Genomic DNA, 20,655 nt, shown 5'->3' on the forward strand with positions numbered 1-20,655 from the left:
GTGTCGTCATTAGGTTTAAACGTGTGGTGGTGTCGTCATTGGGTTTAAATGTGTGGTGCTGGTGGTGGTGGTGTCGTCATTAGGTTTAAACGTGTGGTGGTGGTGGTGGTGTCGTCATTGGGTTTAAACGTGTGGTGGTGGTGGTGTCGTCATTAGGTTTAAACGTGTGGTGGTGGTGTCGTCATTAGGTTTAAACGTGTGGTGGTGGTGTCGTCGTCATTAGGTTTAAACGTGTGGTGGTGGTGGTGGTGGTGGTGGTGTCGTCATTAGGTTTAAACGTGTGGTGGTGGTGTCGTCATTAGGTTTAAATGTGTGGTGCTGGTGTCGTCATTAGGTTTAAACGTGTGGTGGTGGTGGTGTCGTCATTAGGTTTAAACGTGTGGTGGTGGTGGTGTCACCATTAGGTTTAAATGTGTGGTGGTGGTGGTGGTGGTGTCGCCATTAGGTTTAAACGTATGGTGGTGGTGGTGTCGTCATTAGGTTTAAACGTGTGGTGGTGGTGGTGGTGTCGTCATTGGGTTTAAATGTGTGGTGGTGGTGGTGTCGTCATTAGGTTTAAACGTGTGGTGGTGGTGTCGTCATTAGGTTTAAACGTGTGGTGGTGGTGTCGTCGTCATTAGGTTTAAACGTGTGGTGGTGGTGGTGGTGTCGTCATTAGGTTTAAACGTGTGGTGGTGGTGTCGTCATTAGGTTTAAACGTGTGGTGGTGGTGTCGTCATTAGGTTTAAACGTGTGGTGCTGGTGTCGTCGTCATTAGGTTTAAACGTGTGGTGGTGGTGTCGTCGTCATTAGGTTTAAACGTGTGGTGGTGGTGGTGTCGCCATTAGGTTTAAACGTGTGGTGGTGGTGGTGTCGCCATTAGGTTTAAACGTGTGGTGGTGGTGTCGTCATTAGGTTTAAACGTGTGGTGGTGTCGTCGCCATTAGGTTTAAACGTGTGGTGCTGGTGGTGGTGTCGTCATTAGGTTTAAACGTGTGGTGGTGGTGGTGTCGTCATTAGGTTTAAACGTGTGGTGGTGGTGGTGTCGTCATTGGGTTTAAACGTGTGGTGGTGGTGTCGTCATTAGGTTTAAACGTGTGGTGGTGGTGTCGTCATTAGGTTTAAACGTGTGGTGGTGGTGTCGTCGTCATTAGGTTTAAACGTGTGGTGGTGGTGGTGTCGTCGTCATTAGGTTTAAACGTGTGGTGGTGGTGGTGTCGTCGTCATTAGGTTTAAACGTGTGGTGGTGGTGGTGTCGTCGTCATTAGGTTTAAACGTGTGGTGGTGGTGGTGTCGTCGCATTAGGTTTAAACGTGTGGTGGTGGTGTCGTCGTCATTAGGTTTAAACGTGTGGTGGTGGTGTCGTCGTCATTAGGTTTAAACGTGTGGTGGTGGTGGTGTCGTCATTAGGTTTAAACGTGTGGTGGTGGTGGTGGTGTCGTCATTAGGTTTAAACGTGTGGTGGTGGTGTCGTCGTCATTAGGTTTAAACGTGTGGTGGTGGTGTCATTAGGTTTAAACGTGTGGTGGTGGTGTCGTCGTCATTAGGTTTAAACGTGTGGTGGTGGTGTCGTCATTAGGTTTAAACGTGTGGTGGTGTCGTCGTCATTAGGTTTAAACGTGTGGTGGTGGTGGCGTCGTCATTAGGTTTAAACGTGTGGTGGTGGTGGCGTCGTCATTAGGTTTAAACGTGTGGTGGTGGTGGCGTCATTAGGTTTAAACGTGTGGTGGTGGTGTCGCCATTAGGTTTAAAGGTGTGGTGGTGGTGGTGTCGTCGTCATTAGGTTTAAACGTGTGGTGGTGGTGGTGTCGTCATTAGGTTTAAACGTGTGGTGGTGGTGGTGGTGTCGTCATTAGGTTTAAACGTGTGATGGTGGTGGTGGTGTCGTCATTAGGTTTAAACGTGTGGTGGTGGTGGTGTCGTCATTAGGTTTAAACGTGTGGTGGTGGTGGTGGTGTCGTCATTAGGTTTAAACGTGTGGTGGTGGTGGTGGTGTCGTCATTAGGTTTAAACGTGTGGTGGTGGTGTCGTCATTAGGTTTAAACGTGTGGTGGTGGTGGTGGTGGTGTCGTCATTAGGTTTAAACGTGTGGTGGTGTCGTCATTAGGTTTAAACGTGTGGTGGTGTCGTCATTAGGTTTAAACGTGTGGTGCTGGTGTCGTCGTCATTAGGTTTAAACGTGTGGTGGTGCTGGTGTCGTCGTCATTAGGTTTAAACGTGTGGTGGTGGTGGTGGTGTCGTCATTAGATTTAAACGTGTGGTGGTGGTGTCGTCATTAGGTTTAAACGTGTGGTGGTGGTGGTGGTGTCATTAGGTTTAAACGTATGGTGGTGGTGTCGTCATTAGGTTTAAACGTGTGGTGGTGGTGTCGTCATTAGGTTTAAACGTGTGGTGGTGGTGTCGTCATTAGGTTTAAACGTGTGGTGGTGGTGTCGTCATTAGGTTTAAACGTGTGGTGGTGGTGTCATTAGGTTTAAACGTGTGGTGGTGGTGGTGTCGTCATTAGGTTTAAACGTGTGGTGGTGGTGGTGGTGTCGTCATTGGGTTTAAACGTGTGGTGGTGGTGGTGGTGGTTTCGTCATTGGGTTTAAATGTGTGGTGCTGCTGCTGGTGGTGGTGTCGTCGTCATTAGGTTTACATGTGTGGTGCTGCTGGTGGTGGTGGTGTCATCATTGGGTTTAAATGTGTGGTGGTGGTGGTGGTGTCGTCATTAGGTTTAAATGTGTGGTGCTGCTGGTGGTGGTGGTGGTGTCGTCATTGGGTTTACATGTGTGGTGCTGCTGGTGGTGGTGGTGGTCATTAGGTTAAAAGCCTAATATCTGGATGACATCTTTCTTGTCTCTGTAATTTCATGTAACCAGAAAACAGGAAATAGTCCTAGATGCATATATGCAGACATCACTGGGACTTTAATGCAGATGGGCTTTATACTATTAATGTAGCCTCTCTGCCCGGTTTTATCATAGCCTTCATAATCCTATTAAATTGCCATCTCTGTTTTTACACTTTATTTGCACATCAAATGTAAGCAACTGAGCAGTGTGTGACCAACTCTCGAAACTGATGCCTTTTCACTGTGTTTCTATTGGCACTGAAGCCTCTCTTCAAGCACTATGTATAGCAGAACTGAGCCAGGCAATAATGCAACGTCCATTTTAATATTTCATTATTGATTGGAGATATATATATGGTATAGACTAGTATAGTGCTTTTCCAGACCTTCAAAGCTTTACATCGTTAAGGTGAGGCTCACCTTATCCACCATCATATGTGCTTAAAGGGAAAATATGCATTTGCAACATTTTTTTACTTATAAATGTATTATATGTACCTATTGATTCTTGAAGAATATAACTCGTAAATGCCTCAAGTTCAACTGTCGTACCCCATCAGAACCCAAAATATAAGCTTGTTTTACTCTGTTTGCAAACAATGTAAATGTAAACGCACTATATAGCCTCAAACCATAGTTAAAACTATACATTTGTTATCATGGTCAGTCCTTGCATCCATAGCGCTTTCTATGAATTTGAGTGGTTACATTTTTTTAGCCCCATCCCTAGGCTTTTTACTGAAACAGGCACATGGAAAATGCTTTGTTATTCTTTAAACTGCGGATTGCTGCTTTAAGTGTGATTTTACAGAAAATATAACAGTCACTTTGACTGTTAGTAAATGTACTGTACAGCAGTGGATGCTTTCCAGCATAGAGGTGTAATGGAGGACCGTTGCTAAGTGTTAAAAACTGGGTGGTTTGAATGCTGATTGGCTGACAGCCTTGGTATAATCAGACCGTATACCACGGGTATGACAAAACATTTTTACTGCTCTAATTACGTTTGTAACCAGTTTATAATAGCAATAAGGTACCTCGGGTTTGTGGTATATGGCCAATATACCACGGCTAAGGGCTGCATTGCATCATGCATAAGAACAGCCCTTAGCCGTGGTATATTGGTCATCTACCACACCCCCTCAGGCCTTATTGATGAAATAGATGGATAGATCTAAATAGCCTAGTTGGCTGAGATTAGAAGTAATAAATGGTGTCCTGGATGATCCCTGAGCCACATGGCAGCAGTATAGTACAGTAAAGTGTTGTAATGAACAACATGGCTACCTGCCTGTAGGTAGGGAGGGTTGTGACGGTCATGGGATTTTGCATGATGGTAATTGGCCAGCCAAATGACCGCGGTTCTCCTCTACTTTGCTCCTGACTGCATGTGCTGCCATCTTCAGTCTCAGCTGTTGATAAAAAATGTTCAATATACAATGCCTTCAGAAAGTATTCCACATTTTGATGTGACAGCCTGAATTCAAAATGGATAAAATTCCCAATAATGACAAAGTGAAAACATGTTTTTAGAACTTTTTGCAAATGTATTGAAAATTAAATCCAAACATGACATTTACATAAGTATTCACACCCCTGAGTCAATACATGTTAGAATCACCTTTGGCAGCGACTATAGCTGTGTGTTTTTCCTGAGTAAGTCTCAAACAGCTTTGCACACCTGGATGGAACAGTATTTGCACATTCTATTTTTTAATTCTTCAAGTTCTGTCAAGTTGTTTGTTGATCATTGCTTGATAGCCATTTAAGTCTTTCCATAAATGTTCAAGTGATTTTAAGTCAATACTGTAACTAGGCCACTCAGGAACATTCAATGTCATCTTGGTAAGCAACTCCAGTGTATATTTGACCTTGGGTTTTAGGTTATTGTCCTGCTGAAAGGTGAATTTGTGTTCGTGTCTGTTGGAAAGCAGACTGAACCAGGATTTTGCCTGTGTTTAGCTCTATTCCATGTATTTTTTTTATCCTTAAACTCCCTAGTCCTTACCAATGGCAAGCATACCCAAAACCTGATGCAGCCACCACCATGCTTGAAAATATGGAGTGGTACTCAGTTATGTTGTTTTGGATTTGCCCCAAACATAACGCTTTGTATTCAGGACATAAAATTAATTTCTTTGCCACATTTTTTACTGTATTACTTTGGTGCCTTTTTGCAAACAGGATGCATGTTTTTTTTTTAAATATTTTTATTCCGTACAGGCTTCCTTCTTTTCACTCTGTCAATTAGGTTAGTATTGTGGAGTAACTACAATGTTGTTGATCCATCCTCCGTTTTCTCCTATCACAGCCATTAAACTCAAACTGTTTTAAAGTCACCATTGGCCTCATGGTGAAATCCTTGAGCGGATTCCTTCCTCTCCGGCAACTGAGTTAGGCAGGACACCTGTATCTTCGTAGTGACTGGGTGTATTGATACACCATCCAAAGTTGAATTACCGTAATTTCCGGACTATTAAGCGCACCTGAATATAAGCCGCACCCACTGAATTAAAAAAAAAACGATTATTTTGAACATAAATAAGCCGCACATGTCTAGAAGACGCAGGTGCCTACCGGTACATTGAAACAAATTAACTTTACACAGGCTTTAACGAAACACGGCTTGTAACAAACAAAAACAAAAATTGCAGTAAGCTTTAGTTGTCTTTTTGCACTGAGTCAATTCCTCACGCTGCTGTTTCCAACGTCTTATCATCGACTCATTAAGACCAAGCTCCCGTGCAGCAGCTCTATTTCCTTTTCCAACAGCCAGATCAATCGCCTTCAACTTGAAAGCTGCATCATATGCATTTCTCCGTGTCTTTGCCATGATGAGGGTGACAAAATGACTACCGTAATCAGAATGATGGGAAGTTTGAGAGCGCTCTATTTAATTTAAACAGTAAACAAAAAAGTTGTTTGACCGTAACCCGTTCGGAAATTTCATTGGTCTAATGAAAGCTTCATGCCGGCAAAAAACTGAGCACGTCACAGAATGTATTTTTTTGGAGAGAAAAAAATTTGAAATTGGGAAAAATCCATATATTAGCCGCGTCATTGTTTAAGCCGCGAGGTTCAAAGCTGGGAAAGAAGTTGCGGCTTATAGTCCGGAATTTACGGTAATAACTTTACCATGATCAAGGGATATTCAATGTTTGTTTTTGAATTTTTACCTGTCTACCAATAGGTGCCCTTCTTTGCGAGGCATTGGAAAACCTCCCTGGTGTTGAGTCTGTTAGAAATTTGTAGAACATTTCTAAAAACATAATTCCACTTTGACATTATGGGGTATTGTGTGTAGGCCAGTGACACACAATTGCAATTTAGCCTAATCCATTTTAAATTCAGGCTGTAACACACCACAATGTGGAAAAAATAAATGGGTGTGAATACTGTAGAAAACATTAAGAACACCTGCTCTTTCCATGACAGACTGACCAGGTGAAAAGCTATGATCCCTTATTGATGTCACTTATTAAATCCACTTCAAATCAGTGTAGATGAAGGTGAGGAGACAGGTTAAAGAAGGATTTTTCAGCCTTGAGACATGGATTATGTATGTGTGTCATTCAGAGGGTGGACAAGAATGGACAAGACAAAATATTTAAGTGCTGTTGAACAGGTTATGGTAGTAGTTGCCAGGCGCACCGGCTTGTGTCAAGAACTGCAATGCTGCTGGGTTTTTCACGCTCAACAGTTTCCCGTGTGTATCAAGAATGGTCCACCACCCAAAGGACATCCAGCCAACTTGACACAACTGTGGTTAACATTGGAGTCAACATGGGTCTGCATCCCTTTGGAACGCTTTTGACATGCCCAACGAATTGAGGAAGTTTTTAGGGCGGGGGGGGGGGGTAAAACTCAATATTAGGAAGGTGTCCTGAATGTTTTGTGAACTCGGTGTATATCATGACTGTCTTCATCCATAACTGTTGGTTATATGGTAGTTGTGCCAGCCCAGGGGATGCTGTGGACGTTTGCAATGTGACTAACATGGTGCCCTCTCTTTTTGCCTCTGTTTCTCTCTCTCTCTTTCAATGCAATTCAATGAGCTTTATTGGCATGATAAAACATCATCTTACATTACCAGAGCAAACCTATAAGAGCAATTTCAATCAATGATGACAAAAACAATCAATACTTTTTCCTCTCTCTAGTCTGGTAGGCCGGATGCTGCAGCGGGACCCAAAAGGCCGTGCGTCTCTGGAGGAGATAGAGAGCCATGCCTGGCTGCAGGGGGTGGACCCGTCCCCAGCCACCAAGTTCAACACCCCCCTGGTGTCTCATAAGAGCCTGTCTGAGGATGAGCACAACGGGATCATACAGCGCATGGTGCTGGGGGACATCGCAGACCGAGAGCCCATAGTAGAGTAAGTTAACAAGCATACATGGACATAAACTCAGCAAAAAAAGAAATGTCCTCTCACTGTCAAATGCGTTTGTCAGCAAACTTAACGTGTAAATATTTGTATGAACCTAACAAGATTCAACAACTGAGACATAATCTGAACAAGTTCCAGACATGTGACTAACAGAAAAGGAATAATGCGTCCCTGAACAAAGGGGGGGTCAAAATCAAAAGTAACAGTCAGTATCTGGTGTGGCCACCAGCTGCATTAACCTGTTGAGGGTAGGGGGCAGTATTTGCACGGCCGGATAAAAAACGTACCCGATTTAATCTGGTTATTACTACTGCCCAGAAACTAGAATATGCATATAATTATTGGCTTTGGATAGAAAACACCCTAAAGTTTCTAAAACTGTTTGAATGGTGTCTGTGAGTATAACAGAACTCATATGGCAGGCAAAAACCTGAGAAGATTCTGTACAGGAAGTGCCCTCTCTGACCATTCCTTGGGCTTCTTGACTCTTTATTGAAAACTTAGGATCTTTGCTGTAACGTGACACTTCCTACGGCTCCCATAGGCTCTCAGAACCCGGGAAAAAGCTGAATGATGTCTTTGCAGTCCCTGGCTGAAAAACATTAGCGCCTTTGGTAAGTGGTCTATCAGAGGACAATGAGACTGAGGCGCGTGCACGAGGCGACCCCATGTTTTTATTTTCTCTCTCTTTGAACGTAAACACGGTTTCCCGGTCGGAATATTATTGCTTTTTTACGAGAAAAATGGCATAAAAATTGATTTTAAACAGCGGTTCACATGCTTCGAAGTATGGTAATGGAATATTTAGAATTTTTTTGTCACGAAACGCGTCGGGCGCGTCACCCTTCTTTACACTTCGGATAGTGTCTTGAACGCACGAACAAAACAGAGGATATTTGAACATAACTATGGATTATTTTGAACCAAACCAACATTTGTTATTGCAGTAGAAGTCCTGGGAGTGCATTCTGATGAAGAACAGCAAAGGTAATCAAATTTTTCTTATAGTAAATCTGACTTTGGTGAGGGCTAAACTTGGTGGGTGTCTAAATAGCTAGCCCTGTGATGCCGGGCTATCTACTTAGAATATTGCAAAATGTGCTTTCACCGAAAAGCTATTTTAAAATCGGACATAGCGAGTGCATAAAGGAGTTCTGTATCTATAATTCTTAAAATAATTATGTTTTTTGTGAACGTTTATCGTGAGTAATTTAGTAAATTCACCGGAAGTTTGCGGGGGGTATGCTAGTTCTGAACGTCACATGCTAATGTAAAAAGCTGTTTTTTGATATAAATATGAACTTGATTGAACAAAACATGCATGTATTGTATAACATAATGTCCTAGGATTGTCATCTGATGAAGATCATCAAAGGTTAGTGCTGCATTTAGCTGTGGTTTGGATGTATGTGACATTATATGCTAGCTTGAAAAATGGGTGTCTGATTATTTCTGGCTGGGTACTCTGCTGACATAATCTAATGTTTTGCTTTCGTTGTAAAGCCTTTTTGAAATCGGACAGTGTGGTTAGATTAACGAGAGTCTTGTCTTTAAAATGGTGTAAAATAGTCATATGTTTGAGAAATTGAAGTAATAGCATTTCTAAGGTATTTGAATAACGCGCCACGGGATTCCACTGGCTGTTACGTAGGTGGGACGATTTCGTCCCACCTACCCTAGAGAGGTTAAGTACTGCAGTGCATCGCCTCCTCGTTGACTGCACCAGATTTTCCACTTCTTGCTGTGAGATGTTACCCCACTCTTCCACCAAGGCACCTGCAAGTTCCCGGACATTTCTGGAGGGAATGGCCCTAGCCCTCACCCTCCGATCCAACAGGTCCCAGACGTGCTCAATGGGATTGAGATCCGGGCTCTTTGCTGGCCATGGCAGAACACTGACATTCCTGTCTTGCAGGAAATCACGCACAGAATGAGCAGTATGGCTGGTGGTATTGTCATGCTGGAGGGTCATGTCAGGATGAGCCTGCAGGAAGGGTACCACATGAGGGAGGAGGATGTCTTCCCTGTAACGCACAGCGTTGAGATTGCCTGCAATGACAGCAAGCTCAGTCCGATGATGCTGTGACACACTGCCCCAGACCGTGACAGATCCTCCACCTCCAAATCGATCCCGCTCCAGAGTACAGGCCTCGGTGTAACGCTCATTCCTTTGACGATAAAACCAGAATCCGTCCATCGCCCCTGGTGAGACAAAACCGCGACTCGTCAGTGAAGAGCACTTTTACACGGTCCTGTCTGGTCCAGCGACGGTGGGTTTGTGCCCATAGGCTACACTGTGAGGACCTGCCTTACAACAGGCCTACAAGCCCTCAGTCCAGCCTCTCTCAGCCTATTGCGGACAGTCTGATGGAGGGATTGTGCGTTCCTGGTGTAACTCGGGCAGTTGTTGTTGCCATCCTGTACCTGTCCCGCAGGTGTGATGTTCGGATGTACCGATCCTGTGCAGGTGTTGTTACACGTGGTCTGCCACTGCGAGGACGATAAGCTGTCCGTTGCTGAGTTTATGTATCGGTATACAAACATGTACCTATACTAGGGCTGTTACGGGGACCGTGTTACCGCCACACCGACGGACACAAGTTGTGACTGCAGTCAAATTCCACATGACCGTTGAGTCTCAGTAACTAGGTTTCTCTAAAACTGTTCTCTGATGCTGTTGGTCATTAGTAGCCTACCAAACTTGCTAACGGCCTGGTACTCAAGGCTCTATTGTCCCTCCATCAGATCCTAATGGCCTGGTGCTCAGGGCTCTACTGTCCCTCCATCAGGTCCTAATGGCCTGGTACTCAGGGCTCGACTGTCCCTCCATCAGGTCCTTATGGCCTGGTACTCAGGGCTCTACTGTCCCTCCATCAGGTCCTTATGGCCTGGTACTCAGGGCTCTACTGTCCCTCCATCAGGTCCTAATGGCCTGGTACTCAGGGCTCGACTGTCCCTCCATCAGGTCCTTATGGCCTGGTACTCAGGGCTCTACTGTCCCTCCATCAGGTCCTTATGGCCTGGTACTCAGGGCTCTACTGTCCTTCCATCAGGTCCTTATGGCCTGGTACTCAGGGCTCTACTGTCCCTCCATCAGGTCCTTATGGCCTGGTACTCAGGGCTCTACTGTCCCTCCATCAGGTCCTAATGGTCTGGTACTCAGGGCTCTTGTCCCTCCTTCAGGTCCTAATGGCCTGGTACTCAGGGCTCTTGTCCCTCTAACCACTCTGACATAAATACAATGGAAAATCATGAGCTCATGTTGCGCCACATTTCTATAGGCTATTCAAACTGATATTTAATGGCCTTTTAAGAGGATCCCATCAGCTTTCTATAGGCTTACTATATTTTAATTCTCAACTTTCACATGCCTTTATGCAACTTTTTCAAATCCTAGTCTCATGCATCATGTAGCCAAGCCCATAGGCCTATATGTTTTGATAAGGCTTTTATCACAACTAACGTGGCCAAATAGCTCTAAGCCTAGCCTATAGGCCTAGGATCCCTGCAACACGGTTGGTGAGCATATAGCCTACAGAGCCTAGTGAAATGTGTTCTTATAAGCTCCGTCATTGCGCAATCGTGTGTGTGAAAACAGTTTTGACTGGCCACTATTTAAAAGAAGATCCCAGCTTTCTCCTGCTGCTAGGTTTATTGCTCAGTTCTTACAATGAAGCGCATTAATCCTCTTTCCAACCGGTGTAGCCTACCTGGTATACATAGGCGTGGTGTGAGTAGCACATTTTCACTATAAAAGTGCACCTTTATACTAAAGCAGACGTGGTGTGATCATAACAACATACAGGAACTCAAGTCCTTCTGTTCACCTGACTTAGAATTCTTCACAATTAAATGTCGACCGCATTATCTACCAAGAGAATTCTCTTCGATTATAATCACAGCCGCATATATTCCCCCCTAAGCAGACACATCGATGGCCCTGAACGAACTTCATTTGACTCTATGTAAACTGGAAACCACATATCCTGAGGCTGCATTCATTGTAGCTGGGGATTTTAGCAAGGATAATCTGAAAACAAGACTCCCTAAAATCTATCAGCATATCGATTGTGCAACCAGGGCTGGTAAAACCCTGGATCATTGCTATTCTAACTTCCGCGACGCATATCAGGCTCTCCCCCGCCCTCCTTTCGGAAAAGCTGACCACGACTCCATTTTGTTGGAGCAACTTCTTTGCTCACTTTGTGGACAATACAGTGCCACTGACACAGCCCGCTACCAAAACCTGTGGGCTCTCCTTCACTGCAGCCGACATGAGTAAAACATTTAAACGTGTTAACCCTCGCAAGGCTGCAGGCCCAGACGGCATCCCCAGCCGCGTCCTCAGAGCATGCGCAGACCAGCTGGCTGGTGTGTTTACGGACATATTCAATCAATCCTTATCCCAGTCTGCTGTTCCTACATGCTTCAGGAGGGCCACCATTGTTCCTGTTCCCAAGAAAGCTAAGGTAACTGAGCTAAACGATTACCGCCCCGTAACACTCACTTCCGTCATCATGAAGTGCTTTGAGAGACTAGTCAAGGACCATATCACCTCCGCCCTACCTGACACCCTAGACCCACTCCAATTTGCTTACCGCCTCAATAGGTCCACAGACAACGCAGTCGCAACCACACTGCACACTGCCCTAACCCATCTGGATAAGAGGAATACCTATGTGAGAATGCTGTTCATCGACTACAGCTCAGCATTTAACACCATAGTACCCTCCAAACTCGTCATCACCCTGGTTCTCGACCCCGCCCTGTGCAACTGGGTACTGGACTTCCTGACGGGTCGCCCCCAGGTGGTGAGGGTAGGTAACAACATCTCCACCCCGCTGATCTTCAACACTGGGGCCCCACAAGGGTGCGTTCTGAGCCCTCTCCTGTACTCTCTGTTCACCCACGACTGCGTGGCCATGCACGCCTCCAACTCAATCATCAAGTTTGCAGACGACACTACAGTGGTAGGCTTGATTACCAACAACGACGAGACGGCCTACAGGGAGGAGGTGAGGGCCCTTGGAGTGTGGTGTCAGGAAAATAACCTCACACTCAATGTCAACAAAAACAGAGGAGATGATCCTGGACTTCAGGAAACAGCAGAGGGAGCAGCCCCCTATCCACATCGACGGGACAGTAGTAGAGAGGGTAGTAAGTTTTAAGTTCCTCGGCGTACACATCACGGACAAACTGAATTGGTCCACCCACACAGACAGCATGGTGAAGAAGGCGCAGCAGCGCCTCTTCAACCTCAGAAGGCTGAAGAAATTTGGCTTGTCACCAGAAGTACTCACAAACTTTTACAGATGCACAATCAAGAGCATCCTGTCGGGCTGTATCACCGGCTGGTAATGCAGCTGCTCCGCCCATAACCGGAAGGATCTCCAGAGGGTAGTGAGGTCTGCACAACGCATCACCGGGGGCAAACTACCTGCCCTCCAAGACACCTACACCACCCGATGTCACAGGAAGGCCATAAAGATCATCAAGGACAACAACCACCCGAGCCACTGCCTGTTCCTCCCGCTATCATCCAGAATGCGAGGTCAGTACAGGTACATCAAAGCTGAGACCGAGAGACTGAAAAACAGCTTCTATCTCAAGGCCATCAGACTGTTAAACAGCCATCACTAACATTGAGTGGCTGCTGCCAACATACTGACTCAACTCCAGCCACTTTAATAATGTAAAAATGTATGAAAAATGTATCACCAGCCACTTTAAACAATGCTACTTCATATAATGTTTACATACCCTACATTACTCATCTCATACGTATATACTGTACTCTTTACCATCTACTGCATCTTGCCATCTTGATGTAATACATGTATCACTAGCCACTTTAAACAATGCCACTTCATATAATGTTTACATACCCTACATTACTCATCTCATTACTCATCTCATATGTTTTTACTGTACTCGATACCATCTACTGCATCTTTCCTATGCCGTTCTGTACCATCACTCATTCATATATTTTTATGTACATATTCTTATTCATTCCTTTACACTTGTGTATAAGGTAATTGTTGTGAAATTGTTAGGTTAGATTACTCGTTGGATATTACTGCATTGTCGGAACTAGAAGCACAAGCATTTCGCTACACTCGCATTAACATCTGCTAACCATGTGTATGTGACAAATACATTTTTTTTTTAATTCCATGCATCATTGCATTTGCAGACTTATGTAAGATGCCTATTATTCATAATGTGATGAGTGGATTGGATAGTCATAGGCTAATAATATAACTCAATCACTGTTTGCAAAAACGACAAAGGATAAATGCGTGGCTGAGTGCATATAGTGTAGAGTAGGCCTAGGCTATATCAGGTTATATATAGGTTTCTATATAGGTTTCTTCTTTGTATGGGAAAAATGTGGTCTTTTAGAAACACATTTCATGCAATTTTATTACACTTTATATGACTGGAGACATTAGCAGAATCTTTTTTAATATGACAAATTACAGAGTAGCCTATTCTGCTGACACTGAGGAACAATCAGTTAAAACGACGCTGTCCATATAATAGGTCTACTAGCAGGGGAGACACAAATATAATATGACGTCCATCTAAACTGGAGCAGGAAACTGTTGTCCAATAACTGAATTTAAAGTAGCACTGACCCGATAATGATAAATAGTCAATCTGCACAATGTGTGCTCACCAGACATATTGCTCTGATCTCTGCTGGTGACAATAAAATAGGCTATACTGTTGTTCGCTCAGTTAAGTTGAGAATTTTGATAACTAAAGGACAAATGAGTATTTTCCTCGTCTTCTCTTTACAGCAATAACAATTTGTTTTCCAGCGATTTGAATATTGCGATATGCCTGGCTTGGCCTCTCTACTTTTCAGACAGTCGCAACTCAACAATAATCTGCCCAAATTGCGCATGCAGCCTTTCATTTTACATTTTAGTCATTTAGCAGACGTGAATGCATACAGTAGTGAATGCATACATTTCATTTTATTTTATTTTTTAAAAATTCTGTACTGGTCCCCCGTGGGAATCGAACCCACAACCCTGGCGTTGCAAACACCATGCTCTACCAACTGAGCCACACGGGACCAACTGTAGGCAATGCGATTTAGAACAATCCACCATTTCTTTTTTAAGCTAATGGTCCTCGTTGGCCGAATCATGATTTTATTTATTTATTTTTCTCGCCTTTTATTTAACCAGGTAGGCCAGTTGATAACAAGTTCTCATTTACAACTGCGACCTGGCCAAGATAAAGCAAAGCAGTGCGACAGTAGCCTATTTTGAATGATTTTATTTATTTCTGTATAGACGAGGTAAGGCTAATTAGGCTATATAGTTTTGGCAATTCTATTTACTTTAGAGAAAGCTTCCCCATGCCTCATGGACGCGCCGCACGTAACCTCCATTCAGCTGATTACATTTTGTTTTTGTGTGCCATTCTAAATCAAAAATAATTCCACATATATTTGTAGGCTGTATGTAAAGACCAGATTTAAATTGAGAATAGTCTGATGGGTGAGAATAGTATCAAGCGCTTGTAAAATTGTGAATGAGAGACTGATGAAGTGTGTGCAGCCTGTGCAAGAAACAGAACAGAGCTCATGCCTTTCATGCAACTTTTTCAAATCATTAGTCGCATCATGCAGTCTTAAAATGTATAAAAAATCTAAACATATAGCCTAATGTTTGTATCACAGCTAAAGTCTCATAAATAACTCTAAATGAAGCATATAGCAGGATCTGAATCTTTGTTAACCGCTCAACACAGAATAGCTGCATGAGCACACACCCTTGGAAAAGTTTGGAGAAAATATCGCTTTCTATTTTATTCAGCTAAACATGTTTATGTTAATTAACGGTCAGTTACCATGAGTCCAACAGTTATTTGCATGATAATCACCAGCTGACAAAATTGAATGACCGCAACAGACCTAACCTACACACACACAATTGCAGATGGCCGTTAATCTTCTGCAAGTGACGAGGTATTTAACAGAATGTATTTTGCATTGACTGACTGTGCCATTTGCTGTGGAGGCATGAATGATGTTCTGAAGTCTGCTCTTCATTTGTCCTTTTCATATTGCGGGTTCTGCAACCCACCAAACCTGTTTCTGTGTCACGCTCACCACTAACATCTGTACTACCAACGCATAGAACTGAACCTGAACATCTGAGAGGACTCCGTCAGCAGATAAGAGACCAGAGTGTTGAACTGTAGCATGTGAACCCAACAGCAGCCCTCCTTTAGCCTCCTACCCTGAACATGAATCATGGATGTGATTTGAAACACACGTACTGGCTCCACTTTAAAGCAGCAGGGCCGCTGCCAGCCGTGTTTCACAGACACACACTGGCCTCCTTTCATTGACCCTGTCTGAAGGAAGGGTTTTACTGACGATGAGGAGAGAGCAGAGGGATACAGGGAGTCTTTGAGTATACGCCAGAGGATTTATCCCCACTTCCCAGGCATTCAAGAGATTGTCCCGCTGACGTCCCCACCTCCCACCTGACAGACATTTACATTCTCACACACACACACCACAGCCCTTGGCTGAGGATTTCACTTGATTGTTCATTAACACAGCGTAGAGTAATACCAGAGGCTGTTGAGGAATGTGAACCAGCCATCTACTGTCATTGACTCCAGAGGGGTTAGAGGGATGTGAACTGGCCATCTACTGTCATTGACTCCAGAGGGGTTAGAGGGATGTGAACCAGCCATCTACTGTCATTGACTACAGAGGGGTTAGAGGGATGTGAACTTGCCATCTACTATCATTGACTCCAGAGGGGTTAGAGGGATGCGAACCAGCCATCTACTGTCATTGACTCCAGAGGGGTTAGAGGGCAGCAAAAGGTTAGAACCTGTTATGTTGCTTTGTTTACATTTAGATGCGTCAAATGGCTTCTTTTAAATGCCGACGTGATTGGGTTTGCTCTGCGGTGACTTGTCTGTTGACATACCGTACTTGTCTCTCGTGGGTGTGTAACCCTCTCTTGGCCTTCTCTCCCAGCCTGTCCTAACATGTCCTGTCCATGGTGTTTGTTCCAGAGCCCTGGAGACCAACAAGTACAACCACATCACTGCCACCTACTTCCTGCTGGCTGAGAGGATCCTGAGAGAGAAACAGGAGAAGGAGGTCCAGACACGCTCCTCCAGCCCCAGCAACATCAAGGCCCAGTTCAGGTGACACACACACATGCAACACATACAGTTGAAGTCGGAAGTTTACATACACTTAGGTTGGAGTCATTAAAACTCGTTTTTCAACAACTCCTCAAATTTCTTGTTAACCTCTTATGGCTAGGGGGCAGTATTTTCACGGCTGGATAAAAAACGTACCCGATTTAATCTGGTTACTAATCCTACCCAGTAACTAGAATATGCATATACTTATTATATATGGATAGAAAACACCCTAAAGTTTCTAAAACTGTTTGAATGGTGTCTGTGAGTATAACAGAACTCAAATGGCAGGTCAAAACCTAAGAGATTCCTTTACAGGAAGTGGCCTGTCTGACCATTTCTGGAACTTCTTTGCCATCTCTATCTTTTACTAAGGATCTCTGCTCTAACGTGACACTTCCTACGTCGTCCATAGGCGCTCAGAGCCCGGGAAAAACCTGAATGTCGTCATCCCAGCCCCAGGCTGAAACACATTATCGCCTTTCTCAAGTGGCCGATCAAGGGACTCTGGGCTTAGGCGCGTGACCTGGCCGCCCCCGTCTTTGTGATTTTTTTCCTCTGTTTGCCGAAAAGGAGATTCCCGGTCGGAATATTATCGCTTTTCTACGAGAAAAATGGCATAAAAATTGATTTTAAACAGCGGTTGACATGCTTCGAAGTATGGTAATGGAATATTTAGAATTTTTTTGTCACGAATTGCGCCATGCGCACGACCCTTCTTTACCATTTCGGATAGTGTCTGGAACGCACGAACAAAACGCCGCTATTCGGATATAACGATGGATTATTTTGGACCAAACCAACATTTGTTAATGAAGTAGCAGTCCTGGGAGTGCATTCTGACGAAGACAACAAAGGTAATGAAACTTTTGTAATAATAAATCGGAGTTTGATCAGGGCTAAACTTGGTCGGTGTCTAAATGGCTAGCCGTGATGGCTGGGGTATGTACTGAGAATATTGCAAAATGTGCTTTCACCGAAAAGCTATTTTAAAATCGGACATATAGAGTGCATAGAGGAGTTCTGTATCTATAATTCTTAAAATAATTGTTATGTTTTTTGTGAACGTTTATCGTGAGTAATTTAGTAAATTCACCGGATGTTTGCGGGGGTATGCTAGTTCTGAACGTCACATGCTAATGTAAAAAGCTGGTTTTTGATATAAATATGAACTTGATTGAACAAAACATGCATGCATTGTATAACATAATGTCCTAGGGTTGTCATCTGATGAAGATCATCAAAGGTTAGTGCTGCATTTAGCTGTGGTTTTGTTTTTTGTGACATTATATGCTAGCTTGAAAAAATGGGTGTCTGATTATTTCTGGCTTGGTACTCTGCTGACATAATCTAATGTTTTGCTTTCGCTGTAAAGCCTTTTTGAAATCGGACAGTGTGGTTAGATAAAGGAGAGTCTTGTCTTTAAAATGCTGTGAAATAGTCATATGTTTGAAAAATTGAAGTTTTTGTATTTTTGAGGAATTTGTAATTCGCGCCACGCCTATCATTGGATATTGGAGCAGGTGTTCCGCTAGCGGAACGTCTAGATGTAAGAGGTTAACAAGCTATAGTTTTGTCAAGTCGGTTAGGACATCTACTTTGTGCATGACACAAGTAATTTTTCCAACAATTGTTTACAGATTATTTCACTTATAATTCACTCTATCACAATTCCAGTGGGTCAGAAGTTCACATACACTAAATTGACTGTGCCCTTAATTTTCTGGAATTTTCCAAGCTGTTAATGTTATGGCTTTAGGAGCTTTTGATAGTCTAATTGACATAATTTGTGTCAATTGGAGGTGTACCTGTAGATGTATTTCAAGGCCTACCATCAAACTCAGTGCCTCTTAGCTTGAAATCATGGAGAAATCAGCCAAGACCCCAGAAAACAAATGGTAGACCTTCACAAGTCTGGTTCATCCTTGGGAGCAATTTCCAAATGCCTGAAGGTACCACGTTCATCTGTACAAACAATAGTACGCAAGTATAAACACCATGGGACCATGCAGCCGTCATAACGCTCAGGAAGGAGACGCGTTCTGTCTCCTAGAGAGGAATGTACTTTGATGTGAAAACTGCAAATCAATCCCAGAACAACAGCAAAGGACCTTGTGAAGATGCTGGAGGAAACGGGTACAAAAATATCTATATCCACAGTAAAACGAGTCCTATATCGACGTAACCTGAAAGGCCGCTCAGCAAGGAAGAAGCCACTGCTCTAAAACCGCCAGACTACGTTTTGCAACTGCACATGGGGACAAAGATCATACTTTTTGGAGAAATGTCCTCTGGTTTGATGAAACAAAAAATAGAACCGTTTGGCCATAATGACCATCGTTATGTTTGGAGGAAAAAGGGGGAGGCTTGCAAGCCGAAGAACACCATCCCAACCATGAAGCCGGGGTGGCAGCATCATGTTGTGGGGGGGCTTTGCTGCAGGAGGGACTGGTGCACTTCACAAAATAGATGGCATCATGAGGGGGGGAAAGTATGTGGATATATTGAGGCAACATCTCAAGATATCAGTCAGGAAGTTAAAGCTTGGTCGCAAATGGGTCTTCCAAATCGACAATGATCCCAAGCATACTTCCAAAGTTGTGGCAAAATTGCTTAAGGACAACAAAGTCAAGGTATTGGCGTGGCCATCACAAAGCCCTGACCTCAATCCCTTAGAAAAATTGTGGGCAGAACTGAGAAAGCGTGTGTGAGCAAGGAGGCCTACAAACCTGACTCAGTTACACCAGCTCTGTCAATAGGAATGGGCCAAAATTCACCCAACGTTTTGTGGGAAGCTTGTGGAAGGCTACCTGAAACATTTGACCCAAGTTAAACAAATTAAAGGCAATGCTACCAAATACTAATTGAGTGTATGTCAACTTCTGACCCACTGGGAATGTGATGAAAGAAATAAAAGCTGAAATAAGTCATTCTCTCTACTATTATTCTGACATTTCACATTCTTAAAATAAAGTGGTGATCCTAACTGACCTAAGACAGGGATTTTTACTAGGATTAAATGTCAGGAATTGTGAAAAACTGAGTTTAAATGTATTTGGCAAAGGTGCATGTAAACTCCCGAATTCAACTGTATATACATGCAACACACACACGTGTGACACATACACACAAAACCAAAACTATCCCCTCCAGATGAAACCCACCAGATCCAACCACTCTAACTGCAATACCAATGCCTGTTTAATAGCCTACTACACACACTCATCCATTTATTGGGGCCATCCAGATTGTCATAATGACGACGACTCAGTGACTAGGAGGAGGAAGCAGCCAAGGCTCTGACGGTAATTGACCTGTTATGCTTCAGTAGCTGTGGGTGCTGCTCTGCTGGGCGTCGTTGACCGTGGCATTAGGAGGAGAACCCATGCTGTCCTTTCCTCTTGGTCTGGTTCCCATCCTGCCCCCTCCGGTCATGTGATCCCTCAACGTGGTGACAAATGTGTTTTTACGGCTGACTGCAGTAAATGCTTTGGAGTGACCTAGAAAAGGGAAGTCTGCTTCTCTCTCGGAATATCAAAGCCAGAGAGAGGGAGCGAGACACTCCTTTTGGAGGAAGAAGAGAGGAGAGATCAAACGCATGCAGGCTAAAGCTGCTCCCTCCTGGCCTGCTCGCTATAACCCATTTGGCCAGAAACCCATTGCCAAACGGGGAGAAGGCCCAATTTTAGCTCCTGGGTTGTGGCCCCCTGGGTGCAGGAGCAGAATGTGTGCCAAATCAACTGTAATGTATGGTGCAGCAGTACAGGTTTCTACTGCACATCTACTGTTTCTACTGGCCTGCGCTCTTCAGTTCACTGCACGTTGTGTATTTTAACACAGAAACACTGTCAGCGTGTGGCATCAGGCAACATAACAGAAAGAAAAAAAACGTTCTGATAGTGGTTAAATTATTTTTAGGAATAACAACAGTCTACTGTGTGTCATGCACATGCCAGTTTATATATGCCCAAAATAGTGACCTGGACAAGAGGACGAATGCTAGGTGTGTTACCATAGTGCCCTCGCGCTCTCTCTCTCTCCGTGCCATCGTGGGCTGAAGCTGAGCTTCATCAGGTAGTTGGCTTCAGGGATTGTAGAGTCTGTCACGGTCGTCTGAGGTTGTGAGAGTGAATGGAATCTGAGGTGTGTGTCTGAGAGATTCTACTGTCCTTACGCCTTTTGAAAGCCTGGCTGAATTAACTAGGATGGTAGCAGAGCAGCAGTAAGGGGCCTGTGGTGACCCGACCCAGCCCACCGCCATGCAGT

General features: G+C 44.0%; 1 protein-coding gene across 1 annotated transcript in view; it reads left to right on the forward strand.

Annotated features, from left to right (window-relative positions):
- The window catches only part of LOC106598871 (SNF-related serine/threonine-protein kinase), a 69,515-nt gene that overhangs the window by 46,492 nt on the left and 2,368 nt on the right, over nt 1-20,655 (forward strand). Inside the window, exons 4-5 of the mRNA XM_045719078.1 lie at nt 6,973-7,185; nt 16,255-16,389. Coding sequence (XP_045575034.1) covers nt 6,973-7,185; nt 16,255-16,389 — 348 coding nt within the window. The remainder of the gene's footprint in view (nt 1-6,972; nt 7,186-16,254; nt 16,390-20,655) is intronic.

This window comes from Salmo salar, chromosome ssa05 (assembly GCF_905237065.1).
Source record: "Salmo salar chromosome ssa05, Ssal_v3.1, whole genome shotgun sequence".
Lineage (NCBI taxonomy): Eukaryota > Metazoa > Chordata > Actinopteri > Salmoniformes > Salmonidae > Salmo > Salmo salar.